The sequence below is a fragment of the Microtus pennsylvanicus genome, chromosome 15 (assembly GCF_037038515.1).
Source record: "Microtus pennsylvanicus isolate mMicPen1 chromosome 15, mMicPen1.hap1, whole genome shotgun sequence".
In the NCBI taxonomy this organism is placed as follows: Eukaryota; Metazoa; Chordata; class Mammalia; order Rodentia; family Cricetidae; genus Microtus; species Microtus pennsylvanicus.
Window position 1 is genome coordinate 5,729,905 of NC_134593.1, and position 19,478 is coordinate 5,749,382.

The 19,478-nt window shown below is 43.0% G+C and overlaps 1 protein-coding gene across 19 annotated transcripts in view; it reads right to left on the bottom strand.

Moving 5' to 3' along the window:
- The window catches only part of Kcnma1 (potassium calcium-activated channel subfamily M alpha 1), a 719,966-nt gene that overhangs the window by 124,649 nt on the left and 575,839 nt on the right, over window positions 1-19,478 (bottom strand). For 10 of the 19 annotated variants that reach the window (XM_075949396.1, XM_075949398.1, XM_075949404.1 and 7 more), the window contains exon 18: window positions 13,461-13,537. In XM_075949396.1, coding sequence (XP_075805511.1) covers window positions 13,461-13,537 — 77 coding nt within the window. Of the gene's footprint in view, window positions 1-3,423; window positions 3,598-13,451; window positions 13,538-19,478 lie in introns of all 19 variants that reach the window. The other 9 variants (XM_075949389.1, XM_075949388.1, XM_075949387.1 and 6 more) reach the window with 2 other exon arrangements.

Below are 19,478 nucleotides of genomic sequence, written 5' to 3' on the forward strand. Positions count from 1 at the left end.
GACATGCACCATTCTTCTTGGCTTTCTACATGGGTTTGGGGGATCCAGACTCAGATTCTTACTCTTGCACAGTGGATTCAACTGAGCTCTCTCCTCGGGCTCACAGCACTTATAATCACAAATCTTTTTTAAAATCAGTCCTTCCTCTCTGAAGGCCTTTGTATGGGTTTGGCCTCCCATCTCCTTCTGAGTACAATAGAAGACAAATGGCCTCCTCGCACCAGCCTTAACAAGGACTGATCATGGGCAACGCCTCCAAGGAGAGGTGTGTCAAACAGCAGTTAGAAGGGAGGACTTTAAAACCCTCTGAACACTTTTAATACATTACCACCTCTGGGAACTAGCTACTTCCCTTCCCACTTCAGAAAACATGTAATGGGGCTTTGTGTTTCAATTTAAAGTCCCTTAAAAAATGGAAATCCTTTCCTTTATAAGGAAAAAAAGCACAGAGGGAAGGAAAGACAAGGCAAGAGAGGAACGAATTAGGCAGTCTCCTAAGTACTACTGGCTCAACTGGAAACCGGCGACCAAAGCAAGCCTGTAATAGTGTAATGACCTTTAATGAGTGTCTTGGGAAACAATACAGCCCCGGTATAAGAGACAAAGGGCAAAATCCATCATGGTTCTGCTGACACTAATTCAAAATGATCTTCAGAACAACTAAAGAATGTAAGAGAAGTAATCTGACCTGCTCATCTGACCTCACTTTGATTCCAGGGCCCTTCTCCTGCCATTTCTAATCGTCAAACCCTCTCCGTTTCACGTCTGCTCATATTTAATGAAAAGCCCACTCTCACCACTGCTCTTAGAGTCAATTCACTCTGTCAAGGGGGCACTACCCAACCCACCACCCGCGTGGGGTGCCCGGATGGCTGTGGCACACTGCCAGAGCTTCAGCAGAGACGGAGGGTTTTTTTTTTTTTTATTCTATTTGTTTTGTGTTTTTGTTCTCCTTTTTTTAATTGGAGGAGAACCGCTGACATAGGCCTATAAAAGAGTTCAACTTGGAATAGATTTTTCTAGCTTATTATTAGTGGTCAAAGGTGAGTGGTCTCACACAGGGATGGATGAAATCCTCCTTTGTGTGATGAAGTGAGGATGACGAAACAGAGCCGGCAAGCCACCCCCAGAGCTGTCAATACCACTCAAGGCATGAAGCCTGCTGTCCTTCACAGTGGGGGCTGGCGATGGAGGGGCAGAAGGATGACAATATGAACAGGGGAGTTCTCAGAGGATGGGACAATCTTACCCCAAGATTTTTTTCTCTCGGCCTCCACTGATGCCAGGATTGAATTGCAGAACTGAGAAATCCCTGCAATTATGGTTTTTCTCAAATAAAATGGAAATTGCACACAATGGACACCATGAGCCTCACATGGGGACATAGTTTTTCCTGTGATTGGAGCAGAGGGCCAGTGCGCCAAGACATGACCACAGGACCCTAGCCCAGAGCCAAACTGGCTCTTCAGGTTTTTTTCCACCAAATCTGTGGCCAAGGTTTTGGAGTGTGGTGGTTTTGAGAAAAGAAGAAATTGTGCCTTAGGTTGAAGAGGGTTGGCAATCACATCTACCCCTGCCAATCAAAGGGATCTGGCCAGTGGTGCCACCATGGCTTACTCCATTGTCTTCCTAACCAGCTTCTCATTGAATATGATGCCCTGCTACACATCACAGACAAATTCTTTATGCAGTTGTGACCTGGGTTACCTAGGCTACATAGCATATGAATGAGAAAAAAATTCCTGCAGGCAAAATAAAGGCATATGGACTTGTATTGATCATCCACGAGAACAAAATAAAGAAAAAACAAAGCAAAAAAAAATCAGGTCAAAATGTTTGGTACAGTCTATACAGTCTATAATGTCTCTCAATAAAACCCCATTAAGTATCACTTTTAAATCAGTCTGGTCCATCAGCACTCCTGGCTCACTGGCCTCAGATCAGGCTTCTGAATGTCTTCAATAGCTCAACATACTGCTTACAGACTTCAAATGTGAACCACAGCTTTGAACATCAGCCCCTGGCATGACTTAGCACCCTCTCTATACAGTAGAGTTGTGGCTCTCTCTCTCGCTAGATATTCACAAGTGTACTGTGTAAGGACTATCTTCAACACAGACAATGATGATTCGTTCATGTGTATTTACCATGGGATCAAATGTCCGAAAACTAAATGTTTCCCTTCTTTCTTGTAATGGGTGTGAACGTCCACAAGGAACAGAAAAGTTCAACCGATTTTGATTATTTAGGAGAAGAGATAGTGGGTAAGATGTCAACGCAGCACCAAGAGTGTGTTGGCTTCTTTAAGGAGATATGGGTAAAGCACAGAGAGATAGGTAAAGCACCGGTCCCACTTCCTCTACTACCAAAGGAAGAACTCATGGTCATGGTTATATCTCAAGAGCATCCAAGTCCTCATGCAGAACTCAAGCTCTTCTCAGTGGACAAGGATGTACACCCATAGCATTTCAAACCAACACATTATGCACCAATGAAAACACAGAGGAGGGTGACTCGGGAATTTGGTTCATCAGACTCAATAGCTGTCAACTGCGTGACGCTTACAGCTTCTTTCAAGGGGACAAGCTCGGCAGTGACAAAGATCTGAGCTATATAGCAAAGAAAATCCCGGAGATTCAGGATTTAAATCTTTCTTATTTAGATTCATGATTGCTACACAATACCTTGGCTGAGTGGGCCTAAATTGTTGGGGCAATCTAAAATGTTAATGAGTGTCTCTGGAGCCTCCTTCAGAGTCAAATCTTTGAAAGGCAGCTGTAGAGACTGCCAGTGTATGGAGGGGCAGATTCAAAAATAAATATTCTCTTCAAGAGCTGAGGATATCATCAGCTATGAAGGAATGAGACTCTAGTAACAAGTACGCAGGACAAAATTGTGTGTATATGCATATATATTTACATATATACATGAACATACATACATATATATATATATATGAGCAAACATCTGCATCTAGATGCTGTTGCAGCTTTTGTATTTTGAAGTGCTAGAACGTTTTTGCTCACTATTCCTTCTCCTCTATCCTTTTGATCTATTCCCACTTTAATAGTCACCTTAACATCCGAAGACCCACATTTTCACAAATCCTCTATTAAAATAGTGATTGCTCTCCTATCACATTCCTTTTCCTTTTCACTTACTGAGACAAGAGAGAGGAAGTCTAGCAGCAGGCTGTCAAGTGCCAGCCTTGTTCACGATCACAGGAAGCACAGAAAAGGTCATAAAGGAAAGCCCTTTCATCATATACACAGAGACACAGGCAACATATCACCACACACAAGACCATATTAGGAAGGCATCACAAACTCAGTGGACTCACAGGACCACAGGGCACAACACAAGACAGGGCTGATATCACAGACGAGCACAGACAGGGAACTGTGGTGTTGAGGTTAAACTTACAGGCACGGAAACTGGCGGAGCAATCATTAACAGAGACAGAAGAAAGCGGGAAGGCTCTCTCAGGGGTGTCCACGTTACCACGCACACGGCCTGACATGCATGAGCAGTCACGCTCAGAACGTCCGCAATCAAAACAACATGCTCGTCTCATTCTCTTGTAGATGGACATCTTGGCTATAACCATGTGGTTGGATGGGAGGAGAGGAAGAGCGGCAGTTAATGGCAAGGTCACATACAGCAAGGCAGCTGGAAGGGCACTGGAGAATTGAACACAGGTCTTAGTTCACGTTAACAGTCTTGACCCAGAAAAAAATGCAGTGACTGTTGGTGACAGTTTGGTTGTACATAAAAAAAAAAAACATTGAAAATATAAATTGCCTTTATTGTCCCCCAAGGTTGTTGCATATTATTTTTTGTCCCCTCGATGGAGCGGTGACCACAGGAAGAAGGCATGGCTGAACACATCCCGGTTCTTGGATGGAAAAAAAAGAGCAAATTATCGACAGTAAAAATGAACCACCATTCTCCCCTGGCACAATTAATGCAGGAGGGCAAAAGAAACACACAGCCAATCGGTTAAATGACTTGCTTATTTGGTACAATAAATGTTTTTTGCAGGATGCAAATATATCTAATATATAGGCTTTCTCATTTTCATCCATTTCTGGGCATTAAGCAGAACCTGGGACAAGCTTCCATCAAATTAAATGTGAAACGATTACATGTTAATATCAGACCTGAGGACGCTTTTGCTGAACTCCCCAGGAGTGAGTTTACATGATAGCTACAGGAATTTAAATTTCCCCTTGACAGAACAAATATCCAAATCTGTCCATATAAGAAATGCCGCTACTCAAGGCTAACGTTGCATATTTGACATTAAAGGAAGTTCACAAATAAAAACAATCACCCAGAGCAATATGAAATGTTAGTCTCTGGAAGGCTTTTAGCTACTCATGGGTGTATTTATTGTGAGCGCTGCCTCTCTCTTCCTGCCCACCGGAAAATCAGAAGGGAATTAGGTGACTTAATCATATTTTTCCTTACTTAGAAAATACTGGCCAAAATATAGTAAAATAACATGAAATCTTTGCCTTATGAACTATCTTCCTGGCATTTTAGGGACCCTGAATGGTTCTTTTAAGGCTAATGCAGTGTGGTACGCTTTTAACTGTAGCGTAGTTTGGTACTGATCCAGAAGTCACCTGTAATACAGTCACGCAAAGCTTGTTGATATCTCTATCATTTTCAACACCTTTACCTTTTACCCTTCTGGTGAATTTATACTGCAGCACAAGACAGACTTCCGTATCTCATTTTGCTGCTACAATAGGCAAACATGCTTGCTGGACACTTAGCATGCTCTTCTCACAGGGTAGAAGAACTCATCTTCCAACCAGCAAACACTGAACTTGGGCTGGAAAGGTGTTATCTCCGCACCCACCCCTTCCATGTGGGAAGTCACATTATCCCTCTGTATTTTCCTTTGTAGAGAATGGTTGCCCTCTTACTCTAAAATATAGCTTGTGGCTTTGCTTTCTTTGAATGTTACAGTCACCAGGAATGGGTTTAAATCTCTCAAGTGGGTCAAGCCCTGTTCTAAGACCTTCATGACTTGCCATACAGTGGGCTTGTCAAGCGAGGGGAACGTTATGACTGTGAAGAGCAGGCACTGGGGAAGATGAACGCGAGACCTCCAGCAGCACCTCCACTCTTGTGAGTAGGCTCACATCCCCAGTGCACGGTCCTTTAGCATCCTAACTAAATTGTTTGGATTAACATGCAACCCCAGCCCTGTTCAACACTCAGAATATCATTCTCTTGAGTTTTGCTTTTACCAAAAAATAAAAATACGCATCTGCTATAGCATTTGAGTCAGAGGAAGTCACAAGGCGTGTTGCCAATGTCCAGGCCACCCTGATCAACAGCAGTGGATGAGTCAAGAAAGGCAGAAGAGAGTCTTCAAGGGAAGACATGAAAATAAACTTAGCCGAACCGTATCCAGATCTGGTCTACCACCTGGAAAATCAGTCTCTTGGTTTCTCTATCCTAACGCTTCAACTGGACATATTGACTTGTTACTTGCGACGAAGAGGATGATGAAGATAGTTTCTTTTCTGCTTTTGTTTGTTTCACTGTAGTTTCAAATTATTTTAAAACTTTTTTTTTAAATCAAATACTGTAGCAGAGAATCCCATCAAACTCAGAAATGCTATGTTTCTCATTAGCAACAGTCCCTGGTTTTCATTTTCATACTGCCATTTCGGGTTCATGCATGGTAATAGAACGTGACACATTTATAGGGAAAGAAAGTATATATATATATATATATATATATATATATATATATATATATATATGAGGAGGGGAGAATAGGTAACTTCTGAATCATTTTTTTTCCCACAGTGGTCACCCTATCACAACGGGCAGTGGAGACCTCCCATATCAGAAGGCTCCGGGAGGGAGAATAACATCAAACCAGTGACTGTCAGGGACTGTTTGCAACTGACATGGTTGGCTGTCCTGGAGACCATGCATTGTTGTAAAATTTTGTATTGTTAGCATGCAGTAACAGGCTGCAACTGTTAACCGAGGCAGCAGAAACCCGTTTGCTATAAGAAGATTAACTGTTAATTATAAGCAGTCACATTCCAAAGCGGCATATGCATAAAACAGAAAACATGCCAGTACTCGTCACTCCTTCCCGGCCATTTTACGCTCACGCCAAATGCAAAAGAGAAATTTCAAAGGACAAAGACCACACACACACACACACACAAACACATGCACACACCAAGAGTGATCAACATGAGGCTCAGGGACAAGACACAAACAGTTAAAAATGATTGAGCCCCGCATACTGACAAACCTTGCGCGCCACGACGTCTAGGGTGAAGGTGACCAGTTAAGAGTGTGCCTCCTTGTCTGCCACCCCAGTCAGGTGTGTTGTCACCTATGTCCTAGGTTTACTGTCTAAGAAGGGAAGGGCAATTCTGACCCTCCATCTGGTGGAGTGACCGTCAGGCATGATGCATGTATGCACAGTTTTGAGATTTCTTCTGGTCCACTTTTATTCGTGGTCAAGATCAGCAATGAAGACCTGAAAATTTGCCTCCCACGTGGTAGGTGTTCTAGAAAATGTGGGCATTCTATTCTTGGGTTGTAAAATAAAGCCACGTAGGTCCCATATTACAGACTTTCTAACGTGGGCATTACTTCTCCATCACCTTCCTCAACTCTATGGCTTCCTAACCCTTCATTATGGTTTCAATAAATTCTAGACTCTCAGAACCTTCTTGGTAACTTTTTCTTTTCTATAGTCAATGTGGGCTAGAGGATTTATTTCATATATCAGAGAGAGACTTAACCCCCACAAAGTTGAGTTTCACAGACGTACATGGAATATTTCAGTATCTATTTAAAACAAACAAAAAAAAGTTTCTCATCTACTCCTGACCGTAAAAAAATGTCTCCTCTCCATTGGTGTGTGCTGAGTTCCTTTCTTAGTAGCCATCCAGGGCTCTTCCCCATCACCAGAGAAAAGATTTTAAGTAGATTGTGAAGGCAAAGCAAAGTAGGTTTATGAGGACATCTAGTGGTAGGCTGTAGGACAGCAGCTTGCTAATGGCCTGAAGCAGAACTTGCTCTTCTCAGAGGAGAAGAGGGTTTTGCAGTCTCTAAGAACTGAAACCTATGTGGAGCCACTTCAATTCAAGCCATCTCATCTATGATGTTCTGGGGCAGTGAGGACAGAGAGATGAAACCTCCTAGGAGCGGCTCCTAGGAGCAGTCAATAGAAGTAACTTGCAAGCACCTTGGTTTTACACTGCACTGGCAGATAGACTGCAGCTTCCCAAGAGGGACTAGACAGGAGTGTGTCTTGGCAGGTACTTGTCAGTTTGTCTTAGGGCTCTTGGAACAAGTTTATGTTCTACGAATTGTACCCATAGGCCAACTTAACTCTGGGAAAGAAGAAATATAAGCCCCTCGGGACTTTGTTTTCTCTTTGGCCCACAAAATGTTCTTGTTCTTGGACCAGTATCAATGATTTGAAGGGGCCATGTCAGTGCCAAGAATCTGATTTGGGTTCTCACCTTCCGCTAAAACAGAACAAAAATCTATGTTTGAACAGCTTCATCACTTCAGAAGAAAGCTTTTATGTGCTTTTCTTCACCACAATAAAATGGATATTCATCCACTATTTCCATTATGACTTCCTAGTAGTACTTACAGGGACAAAATAGGAGTACTTCCCTAATGGACATCATCAAAGCTCTCTGTTTACTTTTGAGTGTTTAAAATGGAAAGCTTTCCCAGACACACTCTTGCAAAACTTTCCTTCTACTTTCAAAGGTTGGGATGGTGAGAAATTAAACCTGCTGCAGATGTAGCCTGCTCACTTCTTTTTCCTTGGGACACACTTAATATGATCAGGTGCCAGGCCTCAGGTCCTCTGCTGGTTGGCCTTTCTGAGCCAAGTCTGGAATGGAAGGAAGGGTTTCAGCCTATTCTGTCTGCGGTACCATCTGCCTCCGGCATCAGCAACCAAATGGCCAGCCAGGTTGCAATTGCACAATCTTAATTTCTGGGGTGGATTGGAAGGGAGAGGAAAAGCAGCCTTGCCCAAGAGGCCCAGGTGGAGGTTTACAGCTGCTAGAGGGAAAACTCATTTAGGTTTCCAAAGGAGCAAATGTAAGAGGGTACTAGTGCAAACGAAAAAAATGCCATTAAATTAAGGTACACTTCTCAGATCATGGCCTCACTGTTCAAATCAGCCCACGGAAGGGAAGCATTATTTCTTAGCATGACTTTACAGCTATTCTTCTAGGGCTCAGTAGCTACCAAAGTTATAAGCAAACCCTCTACAGAAGAAAAGCCCACTGAGGTTTTTGTTTGAGTACATCATTATATATAATGCTAGGAAGCAGAGGTTCTTTCATATCCTAAAAATAAGAAATGATGTCTTCACTTAACACAGTTCTTCCGGTTACCTTCTGGAGAAGAAGAAGGTCTTACACATGGCTTTCCATGATCGGGAAGGAGGGAAAGGCAAAGATTAAAGTCAGCAACCCTGAGCACACACCCAGCTAATTGATCTGACTCGCACCAATCACCCTGGAGCTGGGAAAGGTGGGAGACTTTGCCAATGGAGTTGTTTGTTGACTGGCATTTTGTAGCCCTCTAGTTCTCAAAGACTGCTAGAGCATGAATATCTGGGGGTGCAGAAGCAACACGTCCACATACATTCCACAGAGCCAACATGGACCGAACTGTGTGTCGCACTGAAGAAGATCATTATTTTGGTTTGGCACTACACAGAACATCAGAGACTTTGCACACATGAAGACTACCAGAACTCAAGCGGTCAACTTGCTTCTTCTTGTTCTTCTGCAAAGGAACATGAGAGGTCCAGTGCTGAAACACCTCCACATTCCAGAGCCAATGAACGCAATGAGTTGCAGACTGGGTCTCCTTTCTCTTTCCATAGAGTCTTATGTCTGGAAGTCAAGACCCAATGCTGACGGCTAGTGCCCATGGTAGCTAGCATTACAGCTGTAGGTCACACATAGAAATACTGGCCTTAAAAATTACATCTGGTTGGATAAATGGAATCCTATGCCTTGAGTAAGTTAGAGAGGTCTAAAGACTTGTATTGACTCGTTTAGATTCCTACATGGCTCATTCATGAAAAGTAGCATTCTCCTTTAGTTAACCAATGTTTTTCCTTCAAATAAGCACATTGATCCTCCAGATGCCTAACATTCACGGAGGAACTGTGGAGGAACTAGTGGGTGATAACTAAAGGAGAAGTTGTACTTAAAAGCAAGGCAACTTCATAGACTGTAGGAAATAATGACCACTTGTCTCCAGAAAGGCAGATACTTAGAGTCCCAAAGGAGTACTCAATTAAATATCCAGCAAGCACCTTCTTGTACAGAGAGGCACATATAATATGATCAACACATTCCTCTCTCTATGGAATCTCCCTATGAGTATATATAAAAATATGCATTTTACATATAAACTACTGGTGCATATCATATATATCACAACTCAGGAATATATATGTAACCTATGTTTTTCCTCCAGGAGGGGAATTCAAGCTCCATAGCAGGGGAAAACAAGTATAGTTTATCAAAGGCAAGCATGACCATGATCCCCGATGGACAAAGCATCTAAAGATGGAGTGGTAGTTACTCCAGCCTAATCCGTGTCCCTTAAAAGTCCTGAGGTGAGGCCTTCAAGAGAAACACACTGTTGTCAAGGTCTTATTTTCGAATAGAAAAAATAAGACCATGTCCAGAGCTTGCTGGAGGCTGGGGAATGAACGGATGCATGGAGAGTGGGCTCTGGGCACTCTCCAGCTCCTGGCTACTCTACAAGGACTGTGTTGGGGCATGAGCGAGTTGGGGCATGATGTAACTGCTACATGCAACATGAATACCAAAAATAAAACGAAACTGAAATTGTACAGAAAAAAGTATCTCATCTAGAGAAAGAGCAGGAAAACTGGACTCTGGGCTGCGGGGAGCGCACTTTACTCACAATAGATCACTACCAGGGTGCAGTTAAGATAGAGTGGGGGTCGTATTCCAAGGCAGCAAAGAGGAAACAAAATAAATCAAAGACATGTCAATGATTAGAAATTAAAGAAAATTCCTTCACACACATCAATCTAAACATGACTTGTCTCTTAAGAGAGTACCCTTGGCAACTTTTCAGAGGCTGGGAGGGAAGTGTAAATCATTAGACCAGGTTTGTGGCACAGAAAAAGAAAATAAGTCAATGGCAAAGTCTGAGAGCCTTCTCCTTGGCTAGACATCTGAATTGGACTCGCTTCCTGGATGGATGGAGAGCTATGAGGAAATGGAAAGAAACGCACACGTTAAACTAGACTACCACGATGGGATCTCCACAGATGGAATAGCCATGTGCCGGACTTCTCCCAGAGAGGACACAAAACATTGGAGGTTACTGAATGAAGAGGAATGAAAAGGGTAAGGGAGAGACTGGGAAGGAGAAAAGGGGTAGGGACAGAAGGGTAAGAAATATACACAAATTCTGGGGGCTGTTATTAGCTTTGTGCTCACAGCTATATCATTTTATTTTATGGTGAATTATTAATTGCTGCACTAACAGGTTTGGATAAATAACAGGGTGGAACAACTGTCCTTTCCAGTTTTGCTATATTTGTTATGACCATATGCTACTAACAATGCTAATTATTTCTCATGAAGGTTTCTTCACAGCCAAACATATCTTCTCCAATTTCTTCAATTCCTGACCTTCGTGAGAAGGTTTATATTCAATTATTCATTTTATTGTAATCCTCCCAGACATATCTGCATCCTGTCCTCCAGGGTATGACCTTTTAATTGGGAATAACAACATTTGGACAATTCTGATTATTATCAAATATTAACCACTCATTCCATAACCTTGACACTCTTAAGAGCACCTTGGAGGAGGCCATCCTTTTGCAGCAATGATGTTGTACATGATAAGAGATTATACACTCACTAGCTTAGTTTATGGAATGGAAATGAGGGGAATGGAGTGACTGTACATAACAGTGTGCTTTTCACAAGAGTATGGAGCTAAAAGTTTACTGTTGTTTGCTTGCCTGGAGCAGAGATGGAGAAAAATACCTTAGAAGTCAAATCCTTATTTGTAAGAACTTTAAAAGGGGCATGCCATAATAATATACTAAGGGGTCCTATCGGAGACACTCTAATTTCACAGAGAGTGAATCAGAGTTCTTTCCTCATCTTGCCTTTTCCATTCTGCCTTCCAGAGTGAATCCCCCATTCAGATGCGAAGGAAATCTTTTCAGCTGAGACCTGATGATGTCATTTCCTTTCCCAAAATCACCTGGTAGCTTTTGGGCACAGGACTAAAATCTAGCTTCTCAGCACCATCTCTGCTTTCTAGTATGATCTCACTTTGGATCTCTCTCTCCAGATGCCACAGACCCCAAAGGCCCTCCACCCATCCTCTAAACACTGCAAATGGCTTCTTGCTTTTGATTCTAGTCTCTTGCTCTTCTTCCCACCCATGTTTCAACTCCACTATCACCTCCCAAAGGACCAGTCAAGCTATGAAGTAGTAGCCTTCCTATAAGAGCCATGGCATCCTCAAATTGTCTTCTCTCTTGTCTTAGCATGTGGGTCTCTATGAATTTATATATCTCTCAACATGGCATGGGTTTGTCTCTTTGCCTGACAGAAGGTTTGGAAGGGATCTCATTCACCATTCCACCACGGGCACCAAGAAGAGACCATGCATGAAGAGGTTACACAAAAGCACATGAATGGATGCTCACCTAGTACACCAGAGCCTTACTAAGGCTCCCAAGGGATGGGTTTGCTTATAAAAATACTCTTGCATGGACTATTGACCTCAACATTCTCCCATTCATTTTGCCCCCATCGCCACTATGAGAGTTTCCTTACTGAGTTCACCCTCTTGCTCTAGTGATTTCTTGCCTGCATCTAGCCTCAGGATGGCCTGTTTCTTCTGATGGAAATGATTTTGAGGATGCCTGCTGCATGGCTATGTTCCCAGGCACCTGGTGAGAAGCGGGAATGAGTCCTGGAGCCCGGGGGCTGACCTGATAATGACCTTTTTTCTTCATCTTCAACTCACTCAGATGCTCTTCCTTGGGGGTTCAGAGAATCAGGAAATCCTTCTGGGTATAGACATAGTGACAGAGTTTGGAAACACAAATCATGGATGCTAAAAAGCTGGCCTAAACTGGTGTGTGGAAAGGAGTCCGAGAAGACTTCTACAGAAATGTCTCTAGACCGAGTACTGCCCATAGGTGCTTCCCAGAAGACCAGTGTATTGATGCTCAGGCAGTATCATCTTAAGTCTTATCGGTAACACGTCCCCTTCAAGCAGCACAATGGCAAGACCCTTGGGGTGGCATAGCCCAGGAATGGTGGCCTTTTGACTAGCTTCTTGTAAAATGGTATTTTATGAGAGGGTTTTTTTTTTTTTATAACTCTTCCAATTCATTTAGCCCAAGGATATCCTTCCTCCTGTAGGAAAGATCAGGGCACTGAAACCACAGGACTCAGGCAGGCCTCAGGGGACTGGAATCTATGTATGTTGGTTGTATGATTATCAGAAATTCCATTGTCTCATTAAATCAGGAAGGGTCATTGTTGCTTTAACTGGATTAAATAAAGCCCAGACAGTTATACAGGGTCATGGTGAGGATCAAAGCAAACACGAGGAGCTTTTCGAACCATCAAAGAGAAGGCAGCCTTGCATTGATTTTTTTCTAGGGTTCAGAACAATCTCTACTGGGCTGTGCAGTCTAATTGCTGCAAAAGGTTGGGCCTCCCCAAAGCAAGGACTGTTTCACAGCATGACGTCAGTGGAGCTCATAAGCTGTGTTCCTGAGTCACCACTGAGGGTGCAGAGGAAAGCTGGGGTGGAAGACAACTGGGATTGTCTATGCTGGAAGCTTCTGAGCCCAGTCTAGTCCACCCCATAAAGCAAAGCACTATGGGATGGCCTGTAGGCATCGGTGACTGGTAGCCTTGTTGGGAGCAGTACTTTTGCCCTGGGGTGATCTAAGTCTGAACCTACAAGAATCCCAATTGAAAGACAGTCTATTCTTTTTATTTGGAGAGTGGGTTCTGGGACTTGCTTTCCTTCTAGAACTACACATAGTCTCTTAACTTAGGAAATCCTCCCTCATCTACTGTAATCACGATATAAAAACGTTCCTTCCACCAAAGCTGTAGGTAGCCTCCGTTTAACTGTGGGCCAGACATGTCTACTTCTAGAAAAGTACTAGGAGGTACTAGCCTCTCGCCTGGGCACCAACTGTGATTTCTTTTTCATCTTTTGCTCTAAGCAAGGACTGGTATCTGTTTCATGTTTCATTAAATGGTTGGGAGAAATATCCAAACACATTCAAGAGAACACTTGGTATTTAATGTTCCTCTATAGGAAAAGGAGAAGGGAAAGGAATTTGGGGATGAGGAAGGAGAGCAGGAGGGAGGGGAGAAAGAAACACTACTTACGCCGCCTGCAGCCGCATTTTTTAATTCTTTTGGGATCTGTGACGTCATCATGACAGGCCTTGCAGTAAAAAAATGCCCTGGAGAAAGAGAACGGAAAAACTGACACATCTCATAATCCACCCAAGTAAAATGAGTACCACGTGTCCCCTGAGGTGGTGCCAAATTAATGAAACATGCCAGGCCTAATTTCCTTTTATCTTTTGAGAAGTTTAGACATTTGCAGACGGAAATGTTTGTTGTAAGACCATTCACTTCAAACCCAGCATTCTGTGATTCGAGTTGGTGCTTCTTTTTATAAACTTTTATTTGCAAAGGAACCGGGAGAAAGGTCTTGCTGGTGTGATACACTAAGCTTGTGACTGTAATTTCTGAGAACACTGGTCCTTGGAACACATGGGTAATAGCCCCAAGTCTCTGGAGTATACATTAAAAACAATTCTAAATCCCCACAGCTTACTCGAATACATGTTAAAGGGGCACAAGGATGACGAGCCTTGGTCAAACCTAAATGTCATCTTTGCCACTTCACAAGCACCTTTCCTCATTGACCAAAGGCAGAGAGGACTGATAGTTACTGGAGGAGGGGCACAGAAAGATTCCAGTGGTTCCCCTCAGACTCTCTCCTGGAAGTCAAAGCCCCATTCCACCCCAAAGCTGGCAAGATCCATTCCCATTAGGTCTGCTCCTAGCACAGATAATAAATAAAAGTCTTTCTCTCTCTCTCTCTCTCCTCTCTCTCTCTCTCTCTCTCTCTCTCTCTCTCTCTCTCTCTCTCTCTGGAGTGGGAATCAGCTGACCACTGGAATGGGATGAGGAGGGGAATGATGGGCAGAATGAGCCAAAAGGAGGGGCCATCAATAATAACAACAAAGTCCCCTAATCTGACTTAAGTGCCAGTCTGGGACCCCAAAGTTAACTGGCTGTGCCAAAGTTAGTTTCAATGAGAAGAACTAAGATGATCTGGAAACTACTTAACATCAGCATCCAGAGAAATTAACATGGGGACCTGGGTGGGTGGCCGAGCCCTTCCAGCTTGAGCTGGTGCAGAGGCATGGCCGTTCAGCCACTCAGGATTTTCAGCACAGGCGTCTTTAAGTGGCAGGAGATGGTCAACTTTGACAAATCTATTAAATAGGCTTTGTTAGATGGCTCTGCCCAACTGCGCATTAATGTTCAGGGCTCTAGCACATTAGGCAATCTGGGCTAAGGTGTGATGTTCAGTAGGTTACATGCATTTTTAGCTTAAGTTCTTTTCAAATTATGATGGTTTACTGCGGTGTCACTCCATCATAAGTAGAGAAGCATCTGCACTGGGGAGGTAATAAAGTTTACTGGAACGACCTCTCAACCCTCTGGATTCAGGAACTAACAAAACCCTGGGCTTAATGCCTTTACCACTCCCAACATGAAATTGGGTGCCAGGAATAAACAGAGCCATTTGTCGACGGAGGCCAAAGAAATAAACACAGTTCCTAGGTTCTTTTATGTTTTCCACAGTGTGTACATTTCTACATCAAGTCCAATGCTCTTTCAACTCAAGGGGCTCCTTCACCGTTTCTTTAAATGTCAGGCATCATCTCCTTTGCAAAAACAGAAAAAGCAGCTGTCTGCCCTACAAGGCATTGTGGGTAGGAAATGAATGGATGGTGGGCTGCCTTGAAACAAAAGGGACAAGAAGAGGCATCCATTTACTTGGGGCAAGTGAGTTCCCAACCACTTCCTCTGGCCATTTTAGGACCCCTTAGATGCTCACGTGGATAACAGCAATGCAGCAGTAATAACAGCTAATAAACCATAGGCCGGGGCTGCTCTAAGCATGTAAAAACATTAATATATCTGATCTTCAACAACCCTTTTTAAAAAAAAGCTTGGTTACAGATAAGGAAACTGAGGTGAGTAGCAATTAAGTGGCCTGCTCAAGGTCACACCACAAAGTGGCAGAGTCTGGATTCAAGTCCAGGAGCCGAAAGTCTTAAACATGTTTCTCTCAAAAGCGCGAGGGGTGCACCCACACACTGAGACAATGGGGATGTTCTACTGGGAACTCACCAAGACCAGCTGGCCTGGGTCTGGAAAAGCCTGGGATAAAACCGGACTCTCTGAACATAGTGGACAATGAGGACTACTGAGAACTCAAGAACAACGGCAATGGGTTTCTGATCCTACTGCACGCACTGGCTTTGTGGGAGCCTAGGCAGTTTGGATGCTCAACTTACTAGACCTGGATGGAGGTGGGGGTTCCTTGGACTTCCCACAGGACAGGGAACCCTGATTGCTTTTCGGGCTGAGGGGGGGGGACTTAATTGGGGGAGGGGGAAGGAAATGGGAGGCGGTGGCGGGGAAGAGACAGAAATCTTTAATAAATAAATAAATTTAAAAAAAGTTTAAAAGAAAAAAAAAGAGATGGAGAGATGAGCCAAATGAAATAAAAAGCCCAGTTCTTTATATTAAACATCTTTAAAGATTTATTTAATTATTTATTTTATGTATATGAGTACTCTATCTGCATGTATGCCTACACACCAGAAGAGGCTATCAGATCCTACTATAGATGGTTGTGAGCCACCATGTGGTTGCTGAGAATTGAACTCAGGACCTTTGGAAGAGCAGCCAGTGCTCTTACCTGCTGAGTCATCTCCCTAGCCTGTAAATATTTTGTTTTTAACTGAGAAAAGCTATGTATTTGTGATCTATGTTATGGAGAAACCAAGCAAACCAACACATAGGCTTTCATCTACTTGTTACTTTGTATGTGGAATGAGAACATTTAACATCTACCCCAAGAGAAAAATTGTTAAAAGAAATTTTCACGAATACAACACACTGTTTAAACAACATCAAGCTGTGGGTCAGGGAGAGGGCTCAGCAGGTAGCAGCACCTGCTGCCTGACAGCTGGAGGTGACCCTGCGTCCCATGTGGGAGAAGCACCTGCTCCCTGACAGCTGGAGTTGACCCTGCGTCCCATGGGGTAGAAGGAGCAAAGTTGTTCTCTCACCTTCCTCCGAGGTGAATAATTTCTCACATCTATTCAACACAAATAAATAAGCAGATGCAAAAAGTAACCTATTTTGAACCAACTATGGTCGTGGCACTTTGCAATGATCGCTTGCATTTATTCTTTCATTTAAATTAATATTTTATGTCCCTTGACCCTTGTTCCCCAGATGTCCCTGCCCCAGCTTCTAGTAACCACGATTCTACCCTGTGCTTACATGGCCTTGACCTTTTAAGGTTTCACATATAAGTGAGATTGTGCAATGTTTGTCCTTCTGTGCTTGGCTTCTTTCACTTAGCGAAGCAGGTGCTACAGTCAGACAGATGCGGTTAATAAGGCAGATGAAGGGCTAATGGTGTCCACGGTCACAAGAAGACATCTGCTGCAGATGAAGGAGGCAGATTCTTTAAACTACAAGTTAATTTTTGCTAAGTGGCAGTTCTTTGGAAGCTATACCACCCAGAAAAGCCCCCATTGCATTCTCTTGGCAATGTCCTTTGTTACAACTATGCACTTGACCCTGCAATCTCAGTGATCCAGAGAACAGAACCCCACTGGCCTTAGTTTAAAACCCTGACTATGGCTTCCAAGAGCCTTTCCCCACTCCTGGTGGCTTCTCTATTTTCCTGATGCTTGCCTTCTCACTCCAAAGCAACTACCATCCCCTTCTTCCCCAGTTCACACACCAGCCAAAAGACCCCGCCTCCACATCCTGCTAGGTTGGCTTTAGGGTCTCCTTGTCCTCTGTTGCTCTGTGGGACTGGCTAAAGGCAAGAGCCTGAGAGCAACTGAAAGTGAGAAAGATTGAGTATGCTCTCTGGAGGGTTGTGGGATAGTAACAAAAACATTTCCCCACCGGAGGGCAAAGCTCCCACTAAGTGGTCATCATTCCCCCTCAAACTTCCCCCTTCTTCCCCTGGTCCCTGCAGTTTCAGGCTGAAAGCAGCTATCACCAGCCTTTATGACAACTTTATGGTATGTTTAGGACCGATCTTCCATTCACCATGGCCCAGACAGAATTCCTCAGTTCCTACCGCCCCCATCTTCTCCTAGTTTTTCTCATCTCAGCAAGACATCATCGTCACCATCGCTCATTGCCCAAAACCTAGGCCTAAGCCTTGATTCTTCCTCCTCCCTCACTTCTATGCAGTTCATGAGTATGCACTACAGGCTCCCCAGAGTGCTCCAAATAGGAGTCTCCTCCTGCACAAGCTGCCAGCATCTCCCTACACTATTTGATGCTCTCTGAGTATCTTGCCTCCTCTCCTGCCCCATCACAGGCAAGGATCTTTGAGAATATAGTTCTGATCACATGCAACAATATGCTTCATTCCATGATAAAGCCATTCTCTTTGTAAGTGCCCAAAGAACCAGATGCAGCCTGTCTTCTGATCGCTCCCCACTTCCATCCTCTGGTACTCTCCCGGCCATGCTGTCCCATGTTGTCTCAACAAACTTCACCCTGTTATCGTCCTTTCTGGAAGAGCAGCTTTCACTGACACCTAGTGAAATCCTTCTTTCATTTTAAAGTTTTTAAGAACCTAAAATTCTCTCCTCTATAGATTGTGAGCCTCAGGACAGCAAATAGGATCTCTGGAGCCTTCCAAACATTAATCAATGGCAGATATTTGATGAGTGAATGAATAAATCAATTTGAGATTGCTTCCCAATTTTGGGGATTCCATGTTTTGAGAAGAAACCAGAAGTAGATATAATATATAATATAATATAATATAATATAATATAATATAATATAATATAATATTATAGCAGATAACTTTTTTCACTTGGCAACTAATCTATTATTTTTAATTATGACTCAAACAAAGTTTGTATTTGCTAAAGAAAGTGGGAATCACAGGACTGTGTTCCTGAGTTATTTAAAAGGGGGGATATTTAGGGACAGCCAAAAAATATGACCAAGTACCTATCTCAGAGTAACCTCTTAATTGAAGTAGCTGGGCTCACTCCTCCTTGTCTAAAGCTAGCACCTCAAGTTTCTATGACCAAGACTTCTCTCAATGCATGGTGTTTTGCCTTTTTTTTTTTTGAAGCCACAGCAGAGGGTGAAACCCAATAAGAGACCATCATAATCTACTTTTCCATTTTTTACACAACTTGTTCAGTTTCACTCAGATTTCCAATGTCTTTTCTATAGCTTTCTGTACTCTTCATCTATTTGAAATGCCCTAACTGACAGCATTTTCTTTGACAGATCACACGCCATGGAAATTACAGGCTGGGGTTGTAGCTGATGGTGTCAGCATGTATTTGTGAATTCCATAAAGCACGGGAACAAGACATATTACATTCCTTAATATAGGTGGTAATTCGTTTCCTGAGCTGCTCGGTGTTGTGACACTCATTAGTGAAAGATGCAGTAGGAAATAGAACCACACAAATGGGAGCCCAGGTTGAATTTGCTGTCTGGGAGGTGTGCATGATGTATGGTCGCCTGTGCTCCCAGCCTACCATGCTTAGAGCTGAGATTCTGCTTCAAAATTCCGTGTCTCACATCTGGACCAGGACATAACTATTCTAGAGTCCCTGGTGGTGGGGCTCACACAGACAATTTCCTTTCTCACCTGAACGTCCATCTAAGGATAGTTCTGATGGCCTCCTGTCTCAGCGTATTTTACCCATGAACCAGATAGAGATGGACCTCTCTTACATGGTTTAACAATGCCAATCATTCTCCAATTTCCAATTTGCAGAAGTAAACTTATTGGAGAGATCAGTAAAAAATAAAATCCAGAAAACAAAAAACAAAACCAAAAAACAAAAAAAAAAAAAATAAAACAACAACAAAAAAAACCCCTCAACTCTAAAGGTTCTTTTCCATGGAAACTTTTAAACTAGTAGTCTAAAACTTGTTTAAAGTCCCACTTGCTAGAGTTGAGTGGGTAGAAAGTCATAAGCCTGACTTTGTCAAATATTAGCAGGGTTCTATATTAGCATATTTGAGATTTTGCAAATATGTCTTGTTATGTCTCACTAACACAGTGACTTTGCACAAGCTGGC